The sequence below is a fragment of the Lissotriton vulgaris genome, chromosome 6 (genome assembly GCF_964263255.1).
Source record: "Lissotriton vulgaris chromosome 6, aLisVul1.2, whole genome shotgun sequence".
Classification (NCBI taxonomy): domain Eukaryota; kingdom Metazoa; phylum Chordata; class Amphibia; order Caudata; family Salamandridae; genus Lissotriton; species Lissotriton vulgaris.
This window is the reverse complement of record NC_141694.1, coordinates 1,490,384,727-1,490,406,485: the sequence shown is the minus strand read 5'-3', so window position 1 is coordinate 1,490,406,485 and position 21,759 is coordinate 1,490,384,727. Positions and strand designations below refer to the sequence as shown.

At 44.9% G+C, this 21,759-nt stretch overlaps 1 protein-coding gene across 2 annotated transcripts in view; it reads left to right on the top strand.

The window, feature by feature from the left end:
- Window positions 1–21,759, top strand: part of PSME4 (proteasome activator subunit 4) — a 2,155,241-nt gene that overhangs the window by 236,896 nt on the left and 1,896,586 nt on the right. For both annotated transcript variants that reach the window (XM_086927646.1, XM_086927645.1), the window contains 2 exons: window positions 7,653–7,716; window positions 10,717–10,791. In XM_086927646.1, the coding sequence (XP_086783772.1) occupies window positions 7,653–7,716; window positions 10,717–10,791 (139 nt within the window). The remainder of the gene's footprint in view (window positions 1–7,652; window positions 7,717–10,716; window positions 10,792–21,759) is intronic.

Here is a 21,759-nt window from a genome sequence, read left to right as displayed (position 1 = left end):
AACATTACATCAAAGCTTTATTAATACAATAATCAATAATGAAAAATCGACATCAATAGGGTTGTCCGTATTCCCAGTCAGTACCCTTCCCCGCCCGCCATGTGCACAAAGACCGCATACATCCCCCATAACGTCAAGGCTAAGTAACTAGAACGTCATAAGGAGTTGCAAGTCGGTCCCATACTGGCGCCATTTTGGTCGAGGCCAGGCAGGTCCAGAGTATAGTTCAATGTCTCCAATAAGTAGCGGCAGGACCAGAATCCCTTTCGGCAGTTCTGGCTTCGTCATTACGAGCACTAGAAAACAAGACATTCTGGGCAATACCACCCTTGACGCAGCCCTTTATGCTACAAGATGGTGTCTTCCATTCAGAAAATATTGTTGGCAGCATTTTGAAAGGAAAGATAAACGGCCGTTCTCCTAGTGAGTCTCACATTGTTACATTTATGAAGAATGTTGAAGAGTAGTATGTTGAAAATCTGAAGCCATCGTTCTACAAACTCTCAACCAGCCTTGGATGGAAAAATCCTGAAGAATGTACAAACTGAAAACCAGTTTTTGTCTGCATAGCATCAGCAGCAACACTTGAGTCAGCTTGGTGTGAAGCCGCCATCTTGATCCAATCAATACCGTCCCCCTGCACACATTCAGGGACCAGGCCGCAGGACGTGTCTTCAGGTCAAACGGATTGTGGGACAAGGTCCAGAATGGAAGAGTCACCAAAAGGCAAAAAGTTCCGCCGGACCCCGGGAGCCGGCCGCCTATGTCGGGGGCGATCTCAGGCCACACCAGGGCAACAAGACTTGGGCAGGGGGCAGGAGCCAAGCGCCCCCTCCCAGTCCGCGCTACCACACCGCCCCTCGGGGGCCTCCGTCAAGCGGTTCAGGGAGGCACCGCAGGCAGCGGTTCTTCAGATCTGTGGCTCTCACCGGCAAGGCTCCCCTCCGTTAGCAGCGATCGTTGGCACTGTGGTTGCGGCCGGAGGCCCCGCCTAGTCAACGACCCGGCCTCTCCATGTCGTAGGCCGCAAGAGTGGGCGCAACTCAGCTGGCCGAGCGAGGAATACCGTCCCCCTGCACACATTCAGGGACCAGGCCGCATTGCGAGGGCACCGCAGGACGTGTCTTCAGGTCAAACGGATTGTGGGACAAGGTGCAGAATGGAAGAGTCACCAAAAGGCAAAAAGTTCCGCCGGACCCAGGGAGCCGGCCGCCTATGTCGGGGGCGATCTTAGGCCACACCAGGGCAACAAGACTTGGGGAGGGGGCAGGAGCCAAGCGCCCCCTCCCAGTCCGCGCCACCACACCGCCCCTCGGGGGCCTCCGTCAAGCGGTTCAGGGAGGCACCGCAGGCAGCCGTTCTTCAGATCAGTGGCTCTCACCGGCAAGGCTCCCCTCCGTCAGCAGCAATCGTTGGCGCTGTGGTTGCGGCCGGAGGCCCCGCCTAGTCAATGCCCGGCCTCTCCATGTCGTAGGCCGCAAGAGTGGGCGCAACTCAGCTGGCCGAGCGAGACTTGGGGAGGGGGCAGGAGCCAAGCGCCCCTTCCCAGTCCGCGCCACCACACCGCCCCTCGGGGGCCTCCGTCAAGCGGCTCAGGGAGGCACCGCAGGCAGCGGTTCTTCAGATCACAACAGAGTCTCATGCTCGATAGATTGAGCTGGCCGAATCAGGCAACAAGAAGGTGTGGGGGGGGCACCTCTTGCTCAACCACCACCTGAGGAGGTGGTACTCTCTTCCTAGGAGATGGTGGTGGTGGTGGGGATGCACCAGCTGAAGCTACAACACTTGCTATTGCTAAGTGATGAAAAAAGGTCTTACTCTCACAAAGATGAAAGTCAGAGTGAGGAAACAAGGAGGGGTTTTCATCATTTGCAACAAAAAATAGTTCTAAACCAATGAAAAGTGTTATTTTTAGGTCACATGACCTAGCCTTACATCATTAGGAACCCAAAAGTGAAATGAACCAATGAAAAGTTTTATTAACAAGTCACATGACCTGCTATGCTTATGTTACGCGCTCCGTGCCGCGCCCCGGATCGCTTCCGGGAAGCTGCGCTTCGCGCCTCGCGCACCGGAGCACTTCCAGGTGCGCTAACGCGGCGCGTCATATGACGCATTACGCGACAACACGATACGTCGCGGTTACGCGACGCGTCACGATGTTGTTTTCTAACGCGGCAGTTGCGCAAACAGAACGTTTATCGGCCGGGCATATGGAATACATACACATTCATACCATACAATCAGGGCATGTACGCACAGTCACACCATCCAATTTTTCACGTTCCCAGTGATGGTCTGCACTCCATGCAATATCTCACAGCGCTTGTCTATGTCTTTCCTTACATGGAGCACGGTGCGGTCCATGTCCACTCCATTCTTCAGTCGGAACTCCGATGTAACCTACAGAGGAGAAAAGAAAGGGGGGGATACAGCATTCAGAGGATGTCAGCACGCGCAAACACGAAAAAGCTTCTACTTACCATGTATCAGACTAGCTGCAGGAACGTGTGATACAACAGATCTTGGCTATCCCTTTCGCATTATTTTTCTGTGTAACATATCCTCCCCTTCTTATGATGCCAAAAAATGTTTCATTTTGTTTGTCTCTAAATTCGAGTTCCCTCTTCGTGTATTTGTTTCTCAATTAGTCTTATTTTATGGGACAAAATACCACACCTTACATTCGGCAGATACCTTAAGCTACGGTCGACCATTTTCTAACAATTCTGGAAAAAGGGCAGGTGTGACGGATACAAATTTCAATCAATCCTAAATTCAGGCAAAGGGTCTGCATTATCTGTCTTCTATTGTTTGGGAATAACAGCCATTATTCTAAAACCTTACCAACCTAGACGATTGTTATGACGCTGATTCCATACTTCTTTCGAAAACTCTTTTTTGCAAAAATGTCAGTATACAAATACGGGCCTACAACCACGTGGGCCGGCCACGGAGCAAACTGGAATCGTATATGATGAGGGGACCTTTACACTGTAGAAAAACGTAACGGGCGGGCCATTAGGTTACAGGAATTAAGGTGTCTAACAGTTACAATGAAATTATCTAGATATACATTTGCGGGCAAGTACCATGAGTAACGTTAATTCGAACTTTCAATAGTGCAGTAATGAATAATACATCAGAACTTAATATCAATAGGGATGTCCAAATGTTCAATCAGTACCCGTCCCCGCCCGCCATGTGCTCCAAAACTGCATACATATCTCGTGATATCAAGGCTGAGCAACCAGTACACATCAAGGAGTTGCGAGTCTCATTTATACCGACGCCATTTTGGGCGAGGCCGGGCAGGTCCAGAATATAGTCAAAATGTCTCCACCAACCAGCGGTCAGAACAGAACCCCTTTCAGCAGTCCAAAAAGTTCCGTTAAATGACAACAGAAGGGACAGGCAACAAGAACCATCAGACAAAGAGGGGAGGGCAAGCTCTTCTCTACCGGGTCACGTTGGGGCTCCACCGGAACTGATCGAATTGGTAGTCTACAGTGTTTCTGGATGTTTCAGACTGAAGCTGGCGTCAGCATGAGAGCACCCCGTGGCTACGTCGTGGCCATTCCGCGAGCAATCATGGCAGTCGCTCCCCACCGGAAGTCTGCGGGAGTCGGGGGCCCCGGTGACTCTTGTAGAATCTTCAAGGCTGAGGGGACGCTTTTGGGAATGGGGCCCATGCCCTAGCAGTCAAGCGTCCGAGTTCCAGGGTTGCCCAGAGCCATCCTTGCAGGCCAGGCCCAAGTCTGTGGAGCCGACCGCCATTTCCTGAGCTCCGTGGCAGCTGCCTGTTGCTGTACCACAAGAGTGGGTGCAATTCAGCCGGATGGCGGGTGAGACGCTGTAATAGCAAGAGCAGGCGCAATTCAGCTGGCCGAGCGAGGCACTGTGCCGCAGGAGCGGGCGCAACTCAGCTGGCCGAGTGAAGCGCTGGGGTGTAGCTGAGAAACCTCCACCTGGGGAGGTGGGGGAGGCTCGTTCGCGCCGCCTCTCCCTTCCAGTGCACCCCACGCCGTCTCCTGGCGCAGGTATATGTGATGGTTGGACCAGGGCACCGCAGGACGTGTCTTCAGGTCAAACGGATTGTGGGACAAGGTCCAGAATGGAAGATTCACCAAAAGGCAACAAGTTCCGCCTGACCCCGGGAGCCGGCCGCCTATGTCGGGGGCGATCTCAGGCCATACCAAGGCAACAAGACTTGGGGAGGGGGCAGGAGCCAAGCGCCCCCTCCGAGTCCACACCGCCCCTCGGGGGCCTCCGTCAAGCGGCTCAGGGAGGCACCGCAGGCAGCTGTTCTTCAGATCAGTGGCTCTCACCGGCAAGGCTCCCCTCCGTCAGCAGCGATCGTTGGCGCTGTGGTTGCGGCTGGAGGCTCCGCCTAGTCAACGCCCCGGCCTCTCCATCTCGTAGGCCGCAAAGTAGTCGGGGAGAAATCCCGGGAACGGCGGCATGCATTTGGATCGATGTTGCAGCAGGCTGCCATGTAAATAGTTATTTAATAAAACGTTTTACCCTGTTACTTTGCTGGTGTGTTGTATATATTTATAATATTTGCATAGGGTTTGTCGTTAATTTGGGCGGGATGGGCGGTGGAGCCGAGCTGTCTTGCAGCCATCATGGCGTCGAGCTCAGTTCCTCTCACTGGTTTCATATTTCTCATGAGGGGTTGTTCCTAATGTTTCTATTTTAGCGAGGTCAAAAAGAGATCCCATTAGTGGCCTACTGATTTTGCTTGATTCCTTTTGTTTTTTCTAACGATTTTTCACTATCTGCAAAGACTAAACAGAGTATTGCGACTCTGTGCTTGTTTGTAAATAGAGAATGAACCAAAGAGAACCAATTCCAAAACAGTAAATGCTTGGATAACAATCAATCAAATGGAGAGGGAAGCAGGCACGACGGATTACAACAGGGGCAAAGGCCTGCGTTACCTACCCTTCACTATCTGCAAAGCGAGAATACTTCTAAAAGACAAGAGGGGGGGGGCAGCGTTCAAAGCACATTAGCGTGCATAAACACAAAAAAATGTTTTTACCTACCACGTATTTGACATTTTAAAGCTTTTGATATTTGCTATTAAAAAACCATTGAAATTCACTGAAAAAACCATAGGTTATAGACCATATATAGTTAGGAATTAGCATTTACAAAACCTTGAAAATTCACTGAAAAAACCATGGCTTATAGACCATATATAGTTAGGAATTAACATTTACAAAACCTTATTTTACTCACACAAAACCATTGAAATTCCATATATAGTTAGTTGCACTAACTATGTATCGCGCACCCGCAATCCACTGCTGATGATGTCACATATTACATCATTCATGACATGGTCAGTGACGTCACTGATGACATCACTGATGTCATTTGAGATGTCATCAGTGATGTCATCAGTGATGTCACTGACCATGTCATGAATGATGTAATATGTGACATCATCAGCAGTGGATTGCGGGTGCGCGATATATAGTTAGTGCAACTAACTATATATGGAATTTCAATGGTTTTATGTGAGTAAAATAAGGTTTTGTAAATGCTAATTCCTAACTATATATGGTCTATAACCCATGGTTTTTTCAGTGAATTTTCAAGGTTTTGTAAATGCTAATTCCTAACTATATATGGTCTATAACCTATGGTTTTTTCAGTGAATATATATATATATATATATATATATATATATATATATATATATATATATATATATATATATATATATATATATATATATATTGGACCCATTGAAGAGAAATTATTTGAGACTGGCACATGGATGGGTTGGATTTACGCGTGAATTTTTAAAAGTCATTTATTATGTCATGTGGACCAGGGAAACGCCAGCTTAATTCCATACTGGTAGGGAATGATAGACTAATTTCTACTAATACTTTCCCATATTTGGGGATGGTCTTTGCTGCGAATGGCTCGTGGACTGGGCATTTGGCCCTCTCCACGAGCAAATTCTCAAAGGCCATCAATTCCATTTTATGTCTCCCTCGACCGAAGAAAATGGGTGCTATTGAAGCAATTTTAAGGATTTTTAAATTGCAATGCGCCCCAGTAGCTACGTATGGGGCAGATATATGGGGTTTGAGAAAGACTCCAGCAGGAAGAAAATCAGTTTTGTAGGAAGCTACTGGGTGCACCGATTTCCACTTCTCACTATATTTGCCATAAGGAACTCAACTTACATTTTATATGTGATTTTATTAGTGCACGACCCGCGTTATTCTGGCACTCAGTTTGGAGGAATAAATCTGCCACCCTAACTCAAGAAATTATAACTGACTCTCAGGGGTCTATAAAAGATTGTGCAGTATTGACAAAGGTAGCCTCTTTTTAGACCCTATTAGAGCAGATTCAGTACATAAGAATGACCTGAAGAAAGCACTGTACTCACTTTACAACATAGAAAGGGTAAGGGAAGAATCTAAGAAAACGACAGTCCTCAGCTACATGGGCAGGGAATTGTATAGGCACCCATGATTATTATATCATACCCTGCCAATGGTAAATTGGGAAAGAAGTCTTTTATTTCGACTGAGGGCAGGAACTGTAAGATTCTTGTTAAGTTTTCCTTTAGGCTATCGGCCAACCCATGAACATATAAGATGTACATGCGATGGGGTGAGCGCATAAACTGATTTGCACTTTTTCTTCTTTTTGTAAATATTATCTGAAATATGTAAATTGGTTTTTAACTCCGTTTTTAAAAAAAAAAACATAGACCTATTACAATGGGGGAATCTTATGAATTGCTGCTTTCTTTGAACAATGAAGAAATAATTTTCCGCACTAGCACTTTCTTGAGAATCGCTACCCGAGCACGTAAAATGATGGACAATCCTTGACTCTCTTTTGTTCAGTAATTTGTTATTTTGCCTGATGGTTATTTTGATGTATTAATTTTAATAAATATTTTATAACAATATTGTAAATCTGTGTATGTGCTCTTATGAATTCTTGGAATTCGAATAAAGATTTATGATATATGAGTGGAGTCTGAGATTATAAATGACAGAATATGGGGGTAGGATGAAAGGATGGTTCTGTATTAAGGGGTATCCAGACCTGTGACTAGGCTGTTATACAGAGTTAATGCATCACTCACTAAGCACCTTATCGGTTCCCTATGAAAATGTATGTATTTAATTTTAATACAGTTGAGGTTCAGGTTCTCCCAACCTAGAACTATAAACTGCAGTACCCTGCTAATCCTTTGTACCACTAGGTTAGTCTCATTTGCTAATTTGTATGATTTATTAAATCAGTTACCATGATAATTACACCGATGATGCACTTATGCATCGCCCTAACATTGGCATCTGCTATTAGGGATCGTATTTAAAATCATATAGATTTATTTTCTCTACTTTGAAATTAATCACCATTCAGATCCGACTGTTCTTTGTTCATACCGCACAGGTCTGTATTGCTCAATTTTATTGACGATCATCTGATGCTAAATAAATGTGAAGATTATTGACCTTAATCAGTTTGTTCCCACGGAATCTATGTAAATATGTTAATAGGCCAGTGTACAGCATTCTGTAACTGCTTTTTTCGATGTAAGATGCCATAAATGGAAATGATTTGTTATGTTCTGAAGCCTAATATATTTTATTTTTCTGCAGACTTTGGTTTGACGAGTTAATGGGTCTCTGGCTTTCAGTGCAAAATCTTCCACAATGGGAAGCAGTAAGTACTATGCTATTTTTATGATATTTTCTGAGCTGCATGTATAGAAAATTATACAGGTATATACAGTAGTTCAATGTTATTTTAGAACACCCATGTGAATCAATACCAAATTATGTTAGCTAATTTCTACGCTAGTTTTCATTGTTCATCAATCACTTTGGGGGCTTCTGGTAACCCAATATTAGCTTGCATTTGCTCTTCAGGTTCTGATTAGGTTTTGATGTTGCATCATGCATTATTTTTTGCGATTTGAATGCTACATACCTAATTCATTAAATAGTAAATCCGAGTGGTTAAGTCAGGTTTGTGTTTACGTTGCCCCACTTTCTGTGTTCCTGTGTCCAGTTGAGCAAAGGAGTACGTATTTGTTGAGTCCCAGTCAATGAAATTCAAGATAGCTGCCGTAGTGTTTAACGAGAGAGGCCATCTGTTTTTAGTCCTTTGTTAAACCACCAAGATGTCCTATTTGTTTTGGAACATTGAATAGTGAACATTTTATTAAACTGCCTCTATTCTTTAGCCGTCCTTTACAATCCTTTGAGTATATCGGACAAACTGATTTGAACAGTAGAGAAACAACCAATTTGCAAAGGGGCAGTTGACATATTCTCAGTGTTTACCCATATGGGGCACAGAAATTTCAGTGAAAATCAAGCATCCTCTGTATATTAAAATACATAAAAGCAGCCTAGTAAGTAAAAACATTGGCCATGTTGATCCCATTGTAATGCTTAATCTCAATTTTGGTATCAAGGCCTTCGTTTTCTATTCATCGGGATAGGGTTCATTAGTATGCCATCAGTAGGTTTAGTGCACAAGGGAATTAGAGCCATATGGGTACATTGCTTCTCAGTTGCTTTTTAGCTGGCATTAACCTGCCTCATCAGAATAGGAACTTCAGTTACCAGGATTTGATAATTCCACAGCCTTCTTTAAGACTCAACTTTGATTATTATGGCACATTTTTTTCATATCATTGAAACAATTCAAAATACATAGACACATTGCCAATTGAAGCATAACTAGAGTGCATTGTGTGTCCAGTTAGCAACGTCTCAGGCTTTTTGTGGTGCTAAAAATACCGAGTCACAAGGTATAAAGAACGAAAAGGAGTAAATGTCTTTCCAACTCACAAAGTACATCTTGTGACTGCAAATTGCAAGGTAGGGCCGGTGTGTGCCATTAGCAATATTTGCAGACTTTCCGATGCTACAACGAGTTACAATGTAGAACGAGCACAGAGGAGGGAAAATGCCTTTCTCACTCTCAAAATACACTTTGTGACCTTTTCGAATCGGAAGGTAAGGTAAAATGGATGTCCCCTCCTCCTTATAGGGCGCAATAGAATGTGATCGTGGATGCAAAACATTAGTAGAAAACTAGCCTGTCAAATCAGGTGATATCCGTTCAAATTGCCTTAGTTGTCATTAATACATAGTTTACACTTGGTCGAACACTGCATGCTCCCTCTGATGTCCCCTTGCAGCATGAGCTACATTGTCTCTAGTAAACGCTGGTGGGTCAGTAGGGTTTGCTTTAAATTATTAGTCTTCAGTCCTCTTATTGTGACTTTTAAAGTGTTTTATGAGTACCCTGTTAGTTTGGCAGGCCATGTTGTATTTCAGCTTATACTTTAGTTAGACACCAGAGATCTCTGTGTGCCAGTGTTATCCGAGATGGTCCTCTCCCTATCTTTTTAGAGTTTCTGCATCTGGCATGTGGATAGCTACGTGGAGGAAGGACTGAGGAACAACTTTAGAACTGGCAGTCTCCTGATGGGTCAAACTCACTTGGGGCCAAATAGTGTAGATGGGTGGCAAAGCACCTCTGCAGAACTCACCTGCTACCTCCTTCATACAAGCAAACTGGCAGCCAACTCCCAGAGATCTTAGAATGCACAGCAGCTGCTAGGGGAGCACCAAAGGGCATGGTGCACAGTATATGTGCAGCAGTACAACAGGTGGACTCCCAAAGCCATTCCTACTTTACCCAATGATGGACCTCAGTTTTTTTTAGCACTCAATGGATTATTTCAAAGGTTAGTTTATTCTGCTGGTTGGAGTGCCAAGAAGAAGTGTGCGACAAACCCTAGCGGACTTTCAAAAAATAATAATAATCGAACAAAACAGGTACTCAGATCTACAGTTTTATGTTAAAGAACACCTTAATGGCATGCTTCCCCTTGGCTTGAAAAAATTGAAGGATGAAGCATGTTTAGGAAGCAGTGTCATAAGGGATGGCAATGAATTAACAACATGTACCTTTTGCTGGTTTTTAATGTGCCGTACACTGGGCTGCTATATTTCTACTGATATTTAAAAAAATTAGGTATGGCTGGTCAACCTATCAATTACTCCTTGATTTAAATTTCCCCGTTTTGATAGTGCTTTTTAAAGGAGGACTAGTCTAGTCATTGGAGCACTGAGTGTGAAGACAATATATTTTTGATTTGTAAATGCTCTAAGTAGTGTAATTGGTATCTACGGTTTGTATTTTTGCAATGATTTGATGTAAACAAAAAAACCCTAAGTTACTTGTCTTGTAATCAGTTGTTAATCAGGGCGGTGTGCTTTTAAACCTTCAGCCTACATTATTTTATTTGCACATTTCAAGGTGGGATTTATTGTTGCCTGGCAGGGTGTTTCGTACCTACACAATTGAAAAACATAACACCCTCCCCAATCTTTGTAAATAGCTAGCAGATCTACTTGAGCAATTTAAATAAATGGTAAAGGTGCATTTTTGCCTAAGAACCCTACAACATCTGGTGTGCTTAAAGTCTCAGAAATTATTTCAGTGGTCTAACACTAAGATTAAGGCCTTGCTCTGATTCCTAGCACCATCATTTGGTAGTGAAAACTGTTTTAACTGTCGGTTTCCCAATAGCTATGTATTTTGAAGCAATAGTAAAGTCTTCTCAATGATATTTTACCAAAATATAGCTCTTAAATGGCATGATTTGGGAAAAGTGTTTCAACTTCCGTCTCTCTTTTGCAGCATCTGGTAAATCTATTTGCACGCCTGGCGACTGACAACATTGGCTACATTGACTGGGAACCATACATACCAAAGGTAGCTGTTACTAATTAAATGACTAAACATCTGTGTGTTAGTTTGTTAGCAATATTGTTTCATCACAAACCTATGTAGAGTTAGATGAAAAACTAATGGGTAGACTTCTCTGACCTGCATTTGGATGTTATATCATTAGCATTGTATTGGATTGTAATTAAATATAATATGTAGACCAAAAAATGCATGAGCATTCCTTTGTTTCTTGTTAGCCTTTCTTAGAAGTTTTTTGGTGCCACTTCCTTATTGATTTTTTTCCTTTTAGAGAAGATGTCTATGAAATGGGTATGTTGTTGGATCAATAACTTAAGATAAATAATTATAAGTAATATGTTATCCATTGATGGGTTTAAAGGGAGCGTGCATAATTCTACAAGCTTAACCCTTTGAAAAGTATGTACCACTTGCATTTAGATGGCCACTAAAAGCACCTCAATAACCTGTACGTCTATTGATGGGTAAAGTGAATGGACTGAAGGAACAATGTGTTAAAAATAACATTATTTCTTGTACCAAACCTCAAAAGTAAATATATATGTATATTTTTTAAACTTTATTTTTCAATTTTGCAAAATACAGGATAAAAAACTCCCCCCCCAGTCATTGTTAAAGACATTTGTTTACAACTCGACAGACTCATTATGGTACATCACGGATTTAGGACAACAACTGATGGCACTTAAGCCCATGCGGCACAGCAGAATAGCAAGGAGATAACAAATAATATTGTGAGGAAAAACAGGCCAGTCCCAGCATCATACACTGTTCGGTTAACCCCTCAGTGGACCTCTCCTCCCTCCCCCTCAGGCTCCGATTCTAGCGCTGAAAACAATTCTCCACTAGTTCCCTCAGAGTCACTGTGTGAGAAGCGCCCTTCTGTAGCCAACCCTGTCATACACATAGTACGCCACGCCAGAAGGTCTTCTTGCAGTTTTTCATCCCTTCTAGTATTCTGCATGTGTGTTTCCTCTGCGAGTGTCCCATCCTTAAACAATGTGTCTACCTCTGGGGCCCTCTGTCCCATCCACGTGATGGCGACCCTACGTCTAGCCAGCACTAGCATCAGTTGCAATAATTTATAGGAGAGCTTCCGTTTCCGTGGCCTAGGGATTAATGCCAGCAGGCAGTGTAAGGGCGTTAGTTCAATCCGAAGGCCAGTGGTGGCCGTTATGCGACTTACCACCCCTGTCCAGAAACTGCCCACTGGCGGGCATTCCCAGGCCAGGTTCAAAAATCCCGCCTCCGCCGCGCTACAGCTGGGGCAGTTATCCCTCCTATCCTCCGCGAAGCGGCTCACCAACTTTGGAGGGAGATAGGTACGGTGAAGGAAGTTAAAATAAATAAGCTTAAAGCGCGCATTACAAGACACCCGCCGGGTCAAGGCCCCTATATGCTTCTGCTGCCCACGATCCAAGGCACTCCTAGGTCTGCTTCCCAGGCCGCCCATGTCGGTGGCACCGGAGGGGCGGAGTCATGTTTCATAGCCGCATACAGCAAGGCAATCCGCCTACGTCCTCTGCCGCAGGACAGTAGGATATGTTAGGTGTGGGTCATCTGGGGTATCTCCGGGCATTGTGGCTAGATCGAGCTCACTACAGAGCGCAGTTCTTGGTAATGCAAATATTGTTCGCCACTAAGGCCAAATGACTCCTCCGCCTGCTCGTACGTCACGAAGCTCTCCGAGGGGTACAGGTCTGCTAAGACCTCGCAGCCCCCCCTCTCCATTCGTGAAATGACATATGGTGGTCTATTTCTACCATGGGGGCCAATATCCAGATCGGCAGATCCCTGTGAAATGGCGCAGAGCGTAGGATCCTTTCTACGAAATGTTGCCATACGCCCGCCATGTGACTCACCACATAGAGTAGCTCGATGTTGGCTTCCGACCCGCGCATCAATGACAACCGGAGCTCCTGCACTGTTGCCCTCCCTGCCAGTAATCGTACCTCCCATACATCCGCGTGTGCGAACCATCTGGCAGCTGGAAGTAGCTGAGCTGCATAATAGTAGAGATCGAAGCGCGGGGCTTCCAATACCCCCTCTTCCAAGGAGCACACAACCGTCCTAAGGGCCACTCTGCTTCACCGACCTGCCCAAAGCAGGGATGTAAGCAGCGTATTGAGGTCCGAAAAATCCTAGGTGGAAGAGGGCAAAACGTGTTCTGAAGGACATACAGTGTCCTTGGCAGCATCACCATCTTAGCGACGGCTAGACGCCCCATTAGGGACAGTGGAAGGGTGTCCCAAAAGGACACAGACTGTTGGAGAGACGCAATCACCCAGTCCATATTACGGGCAGGGGACTGCTCCTCTGGATGGATACCTAGGTATCGGAAACTGGTCCGTTCCCATCGCAGTCAAAAGTAAATAATTAATATACTTTCTTGCCATTTCCTTTACTTCAACTCTTCATGTCCTTGCTCGTCTACCCATCCTCTCTCACATGCTTTTCAGGTACTGTTTGTTTCTGGTTTTATGAGTGTGCTGCTAATGGCTAACAAATAAATGATGAGCGTTTGTAAAGCCAGTTGACCTGGAAGTAATGTACTAATGTTTGCAGGCACAGGCTTCAGCAAATGCTGTATTTGTGATCTGGTACATTAGAGCTGCTAAAGCTTCTGTTTACAGTTGTTTGACAAATCAAAGCCGAAACAAACATAGTTTTGTACGCTACCACGCCAATATTTTCATAGATAACGTATATTATGTCGTTTTAACTTCAGCAGTATATATTGCCCTTTCAGCAGTTTTTATAATAATTTATAGCATTTACAAATGACTCAAGTGCGAGATGAAAATACATTATTTTTAAAATGACAGTAAATCGAACAACAGCACACATAAAGGTACAACAAATTCACCTCCCTGAGCCTCATGAATGCTTATTATGAAGAAGAAACGCAACATAAATGCATTTTCTTACTTGCATGTATTTCAGTATGTTCAATACTCTAAGGTGTACATACAGCTCTAGCTTTGTCTTGGTTGAGCCTTATTTATTTTATTTGTGTATTTTGTAAAGCGCACAGCTGCCCCAACGGGGCGTCCCGGCGCTGAGCCTTCCACTTAGAAAACATTTCAGAAGCATGCTATACAGTGCTGTGTAAAGCACAAGTTATTATTTCTATTCAGATGACAAAATAATGCCACAGTGCCGGGTCATGGCTTACACCCACTTGAGCTAATACAAATGGACATTAGTTTCGGTCTTTTCACTCATAGACCGTGCTTTGTCTTTACTTTTACAAGATACAACCACTAGCCAATGAGCATTTGCCTACAATAGTCTAACAAAGTTAATGGCCCACAGGCAACTCTAGCATAGAAAATAACGCAATGGAGAGTGTATGAAATGTGTTTAAATTTTACAAAACGTTTATGCCATGTGAACACAGTTTGGTTTCACCCTTAAAAATCTTTCTCCCACTGCTGTGTTTGCTTATTTATTGGGGAGGATTTTATTTTATTGTCCTTTCACAATATACCTAAAGTATCAACTGAAGTCTGCTTTGGTCACGAGTGTTAGTCCCCACTTGAATGCCTTTCTCCTGCCTCTGTATGTGGGGCGTAGCCAATTGGGTTTACCCTTTCAAATCCCTTGTCTCAGCGCGGAGTGCTAGCCATGTGGAATTTTAGATAGCTCAAATAATATACGGAATCTAGTATCTCTTGCAAAGGTCTTATTTGAACATCTACATACAAGTGTGTTCATGGTCTATATATAATATTTGTTCTATTATGTTTCAAAGAAAACCTTTTAGAAAAATTAACACCTGATTTACATACTTATTTGTATCATACACAAAGTAAACATTCGGTTATAATAAAGCTTGTTTTTTGTGAGTAAAACCTTCTTTTATAGGCAATTTTGACATTCATCAAATAGTCCTTACTTTTTGATGAATGCAATGCACCTCAAAAATGTTAATGGAAACACTCCCTAGGGAGTGGAATAATGCATCCAGTAGAATGATGGTGAAAAACAATTACATGGAAATTGTCTGAAATCTGTGGCTAAATGTTGCAATTCTAAACAAGCTAATGACAGAAGGAAGCGGACCCAAAGCCCATTTTTTGTAAATTGTACACTTCCTAAAAATGAAGAATGTGAGTCTGTGATGAGACAACTATGATCAGTCCTAGTCTTGGGCTCATATTTGTTGGCCCCGCCCACCCTAGCTTCACAGTGGAGCTGGGGCAGTGAGCATTATTGGTAGTTCTGTTTATTAAATCTTTGTTACTCCAGTATTGGAACTTTCATAGATTCCCATTGCTTGTATCATTCCCCGTCGCCGTAATGGGAGCCTCGGTAATTATATATATATATATATATATATATATATATATATATCTATATATATATATATCTATATATATATATATATATATATATATATATATATATATATATATATATATATATATATATATATATATATATGTATACCTAGGTAAATACACCCTAATAGGTGTCAAAAAGTAAAAAATTAGGCCTAGGCCTCATTATATTTTGTAGCCTATAGGTGTCCTTATGTAAAAAGACCCAAACTCACATTAGCAACCAATCAGATCAGCCTCACCCTGTGGAACCTTCCTGAGAAAGCTCAGAGCCTTAGATTTTCTACTGCATCGTTGGTGACAGGGAGTCTCCTTAGAGCTCTGCTCTAACTTCTACTTTGAGGTACTATTTAAGCAGTTTTTTTGACAGGATTTCTTTGAATATTACTATGGCTGATAAGGAAAAGAAGAGCCTTTTCAGGCCTTGTGCCACTTGTGGCAAAAAACGACTTTATACTGAGGATAAACACAAGGACTGTATATACTGTTTATACCCCGACCACAAGGCAGAGGGTTGTAAGATATGCAGGATGATGTCTGTGAAGACCCTCCGTGATCGTGAAGGAAGGTTACTTATTTGGCTCAGGAAATTGGAAAGGAAGGAGGTAGTGGTATCTAGTGATGAGGAAGATGCCAGATCATCATCTTCTAAGACATCTTTGAAGAGGGGTGGATCATCTGTGGAGGTTTCATCTGAACCCCCCTCAAAGGCTATGCGTGGGACCTCTGATAGGTCTGGCAAGCCCGGGCCTAGCGAATCTCCTCACGAGAGTGTAAAGGAGAGGGAAAGGCAAGCACCTCAGGTGCAGAAGGCAAAACTGGATGAGGGCTCGGCTGGGCCTTCACATCAGGAGAAAGTTTCTAAGTCCTTCAGAAAACCAACTGTAGAGGCCTCAACAGTGGTCAAAAAAGGCTCTAAAGCCTCTGTTGGGACTTTGTTTCCTCAGTCGTCGACGAGCCATCCAGCGACGACGAGGACGACGACGAAAGCGTCGACGAGGACTTCGACGACGATGCCGTCGACGAAGACTGGGTCGACGACAGCGTCGACGACGATGACTACGTCGACGGTTACCACCTCGTCGACTAAGACCATTCCGTCGTCGACGACGAGCCCGTCGACGATGACAGTTCCGTCGACGATGATGAACCCGTCGACGATGACGAGCCCGTCGACGATGACGATCCCGTTGACGGTGAAGGTAATCTCGTCGACGGTCCCGTCTACGACGGTTCAGACTATGGAGATGGTGGATTCTTTTATGACGCCGTCGACGGCAGGTGCTAGAGAAGGCACCAGGAAGAGGAGGATAACTCCGGATATGACATCACCTAGAAAGGTGCCATCATTACCCCCAGCCCTGTTGTTGGACGAAGAGGATTACTCGGAGGAGGAGAATGAGATGTATGGGGATGCATACAGTCCATCTCAGTTGAATCTAAAATACCACGATTCTGACCAAGATGAGGAGTATTATTATCGGCAGGAGCAGCGACCACAAAAACAGGTCGCATACCAGGAAACCCAGGCACAGCAGGGCACGGTTACAATGCCTATGAGTCTTTTGACAGACTTAAGAGCAATGCTGGAGGAGTATAGGAGCAGACAAGGGTCGCGACCAGTGGAAGGTCAAGCGCAGTTTCAGCCACAGGTGGTGGCAGTTCAGTCGGTACCTCCCTCACAGGGGGAAGAGGAGAGGGAATATCCTCGGCAGACACAAGTCCAAGATGATACCTCGGATGAGGATGAGGCAGGTGACAACCAGGATCAGGATCCTGATAACGAATGGAACCAGTATATAGCTCCGGATCCAGCTTCTCCGGTGCCGGACCCGGTAGATTCACCTCCGGCTGATGTGGGAGGTTTCTTCAGTTTGATGGAAAGAGCCACGGCACGTTTTAAGCTAACCATGCCTGCAACATCTACGGATTGTTTCTTGTATGATTTTAAAGAGGCATACCGTAAGACAGTGCGTTCAATTCCCATTGTAGAGCACATATGGGAGGAAGGAAAGAAGGTGATGCAGTCCCCAGCGACGGTCATTCCAACTCTTCCACGCTTGGAGAAAAAATATAAAGCTCCTGATGACAGTCCCGCCTGCTTGATTGGACAACCTAGACCAGACTCGGTCATATCGCAGGCGGCGCAGAAGAAATCACGGGAATCCTTCGGCCACCCTCACAACTCCACCAGACAAGGAGGGTAGAAGGTTAGACAACGCTGGGAAGCGGTTTTCGTCTATGGCTAGCTTGTTGGTCAGAGCGGCCAATGCCTTGGCGATTCTAGCAAGATACGACCGCCAGATGTGGAGTGATGTGGCACACTATATGGACCTTCTAGCGGATGACCCTAAAGCTGAAGCACAGAAACTTCTAGAAGAGGGACAACGTTCCTCTTCGGAAATGATTGACTGCGCGATGGACATCGCCACCATTTCTTTCCGTGCTCTGAGCAGCGCGGCGGTTCTTCGACGGCAGGGGTGGCAACGAGCGACTTACTTCCGACCAGAGGTCCAAAATAGGATTCGGGACTTGCCCTTTGATGGGGACATGTTATTTGGAAAACATGTCGATGAGACCCTACAGGGAATAAAGAAGGACACAGAGACAGCAAGGGCTCTTGAGAACCTACATTATAGAAAGACACCGTTCCGTGGAGCAAGAGGAAGAGGCTTCACTTCACCAAGAGGTGGCTATCAGCAGCAACGGTACTCGCAGCAGTCGCAGTCGTACAGACCTCAGTACGGCAATCAATATTATCAGCGACAGTCACAATCTCAATTGTTCTCATCAGAACGCTCGTGGACGTCAAGGGCGTCAGGGCAAAGACGCTGGCAAGCGTCAATAGCGGCCTCCAGACTCTGCCAACTGTTCCTCCGCTTCTGGGATCCCCAGTGGGCGGCAGGATATCACAACATCTGAGCAGCTGGGAAGAAATAACATCGGATCAGTGGGTATTGAACATCATCCGACATGGGCATACGCTAGAATTCCAGGAATTTCCACCTACAAGAGCTCCCCACGCCACTACTTCAAAACATCTAAACCTTCTGCAATTGGAAGTTCAACAAATGCTTCAGAAGGGGGCGATCCAATGTGTTCCCCTATCACAAAGAGGAGAAGGTTTCTATTCAAGATTTTTTCTGATCCGCAAAACGAAACAAAAGTGGCGTCCGATCCTGGACTTAAGGGAGCTCAACACCTATCTCGTAAAGCTGTCGTTTCGGATGATTTCACTCCAGGACATATTGCGTCTCTTGAATCCAGGCGACTTTATGGCTACATTAGACCTGGAAGATGCCTATTTTCATATCCCGATCCATCCAGCTCACAGACGTTTCCTTCGCTTTACAGTAGGCAAGAATCACTTCCAGTTCATGGTGCTCCCATTTGGATTAAAATCCGCTCCTCGGATATTCACAAAGGTGCTGGCCCCGGTAGCAGCATTTCTGAGAAGACAGTCGCTGGAAGTATTCCCGTACTTAGACGACTGGCTGCTGAAGGCTCCAAGCTTCCAAGAGGCAGCAGAAGCAGTGAACACATGCTTAAACCTCTTTATTCATCTGGGTTTGCAACTCAACAAAGAAAAATCGGTTCTTCAAACTGCAGGTACGGTGAAGTTCTTGGGAGCGATACTCGATACTCAGGTGTGCAAAGCCTTCCCATCGGAAGAGAGACAGATGAAACTCATGTCTTCAGCCGCTCGATTGCAGAAGAAAAGTTGGATGACAGTCAGGATGTACAAATCTCTTCTAGGGTCGATTTCATCCTGTATTCAATTGATTCCGCACTGCAGGCTGCGAATGCGCCCCTTGCAGGAGGAACTGGACCTTCAGTGGAGACAGGTGGAAGGGTCGTTCGACGACAGAGTAACGGTCACCCAGCAGATGAAACGGACGGTTTCATGGTGGATGAAAAGATCTCACCTCGCAGTGAGTCTCAGTTTCATAGCGGCACGGGCTCCTCGCGGAGTTACCACAGACGCTTCCCTTCAGGGTTGGGGAGCGGTCATGCAAGACCTCCAAGTCAGTGGTCACTGGACTCCAGGAGAACATCGCTTACATATCAACGTTCTGGAGCTAAGGGCTATTCGGTTGGCAATGTTGGCTATCCTTCCAAGGATTTCAAATTCGGCCATCCTAGTGCGGACGGACAACACCACCGCAACAAGCAGGGAGGCACAAGATCGCCACTGCTTTCTCAAGGAAGCCCAGCTGCTGTGGGAATGGGCGATCTCACAGAACATCACGCTCGTGGCAGAACACCTTCCAGGAGTATACAACACGAAGGTGGATACGCTAAGCCGCCTGAGGGCAGTCTCACACGAGTGGGAATTGGACAACGCAGTGGTCAAGAAAATTTCTCCCGTTGCGGGGGCCCCAGCGATCGACCTGTTTGCAACACCGAGGAACAAGAAATGCCGGTGTTATGCAAGCAGGGAACACCATCGAGGGTCACTGGGGAATGCCCTTTCGATATCTTGGTCAGGCGCATTTGTTTACGCCTTTCCGCCATTTCCCCTGATTCCTCGAGTCCTCAAGAAGCTCAAGATGGGCAAGTGCAGGATGATACTGATAGCGCCCGCCTGGGCTCACCAGTTCTGGTACACAGAGTTGCTTCTTCTATCGGAGAAGCAGCCCATTCATCTGCACCCCAACCAGACTCTTCTATCAATGTACAACGGCCAGGTTCTCCACCCGAACCCGAGCTCGCTTCAATTGACAGCTTGGCTCCTGAATACAGAGAGTTTAAAGATTTAGACATTTCAGAGGAATGCAGGAACATCTTGGCACAGGCACGAGCTCCTAGCACTAATAAGACATATAGAGCGAAATGGAAGAGGTTCTATTTATGGTGCCAGAGAGAAGGAGTGCATCCATTCTCATCAGCTCCGCATCAACTCTTGTCCTACATTCTATCTTTGGCACAGGCAGGTCTGGCTCATGCTTCCATCAAGGTCCACTTGACAGCTATTTCCAGGTATAGAAGAACAAGATCGGGCCCTTCTCTATTATCAGCAAGAGTAATAAAACAATTCCTGAAAGGACTGTTTAGAGTTTTTCCGCCAGTTCGGCCCCCACCTCCGGTGTGGCACTTGAATGTGGTCCTGGCTCAACTGATGAGATCGCCATTTGAGCCAATACATAGGGCGGACCTGAAGTTCCTATCATGGAAAGTGGCGCTTCTTCTGGCACTCACCTCTGCAAGGAGAGTAGGAGAGCTTCAGGCTTTAACTATCAAAGAACCTTTCTTGCAGTTCAAGAATGATACCTTGATCCTCCAGATGAACCCCAAGTTCATTCCGAAGGTGCCGACAGACTTTCATCTTAATGAACCGGTGGTTCTGAATTCCTTTTTTCCTCGGCCTTCAACCCAGGCTGAGAGGACACTTCATTCTCTGGACGTTCAGAGATGTTTGAAATTCTATCTACAACGCACAGCTGGATTTCGGAAGACACCCCAGCTGTTTGTGGCTTTCGGAGCCCCAAGGAAAGGATTTCCATTGTCAAAGCAAGGGATTTCTAGATGGATATCAAGTGCGATCCGTTTCTGGCACCAGGCGGCAGGCAAGCCTTTGCAAGGACAGGTGAAGGCACATTCCACAAGATCAATCTCAGCGTCAACAGCGCTGTTTGCTGGAGTATCGATAAAGGATATTTGCAGAGCGGCCACCTGGAGCAGTACTCACTCATTCACGAGGCACTACTGCCTGGAGGCGGCTGCAAAGGAGGATTCGGCTGTTGGACAAGCAGTCCTGAGAAATCTCTTCCAATAAGAGGTGAGCTTTCCTCTCTTCCCTCCTCCTGTTTTTTCAAACATTTCGTTTATTATGCTATGGTTACTGATTTATAGTTGTTATGATGTGTGATATCATTGGTTTATAATGGTTCTGTAACTATGCACAAAATGTTTGAGGTATGCTAACTGCTATCTACTCTGATACAAGCAATGGGAATCTATGAAAGTTCCAATACTGGAGTAAGAAACAAGTTACTTACCTGTAACTTTAGTTCTCCAGTATTGGTAACTTTCCTAGATTCCCATGCGCCCACCCACCTCCTCTGGGAAAGCTCACTTTAGGGCTAGGTGATTATGTGGCAAAGCAACGGCTACGAAAATCTGAGGCTCTGAGCTTTCTCAGGAAGGTTCCACAGGGTGAGGCTGATCTGATTGGTTGCTAATGTGAGTTTGGGTCTTGTTACATAAGGACACCTACAGGCTACAAAATATAATGAGGCCTAGGCCTAATTTTTTACTTTTTTACACCTATTAGGGTGTATTTACGTAGGTATATTTATATATATATATAATTACCGAGGCTCCCATTCCGACGACGGGGAATGATACAAGCAATGGGAATCTATGAAAGTTACCAATACTGGAGAACTAAAGTTACAGGTAAGTAACTTGTTTCTTTTCACACTTTAATACTTATCCTTTGAACATTTTGAAAATACATTTTTTGCTCTGTTTTTATGTAATATTTTACCTTATGGAAAATTACAATGCGAGTACATGCAGGTGATATTTTTCTTAGTATTCCCTTTTATGCAAAAGTTCACTTTGGATCCACTGTATCTTCTTTTCTTTCTCCAGTCCCCATTTCTACAAATAATTGTCCATTCAAACA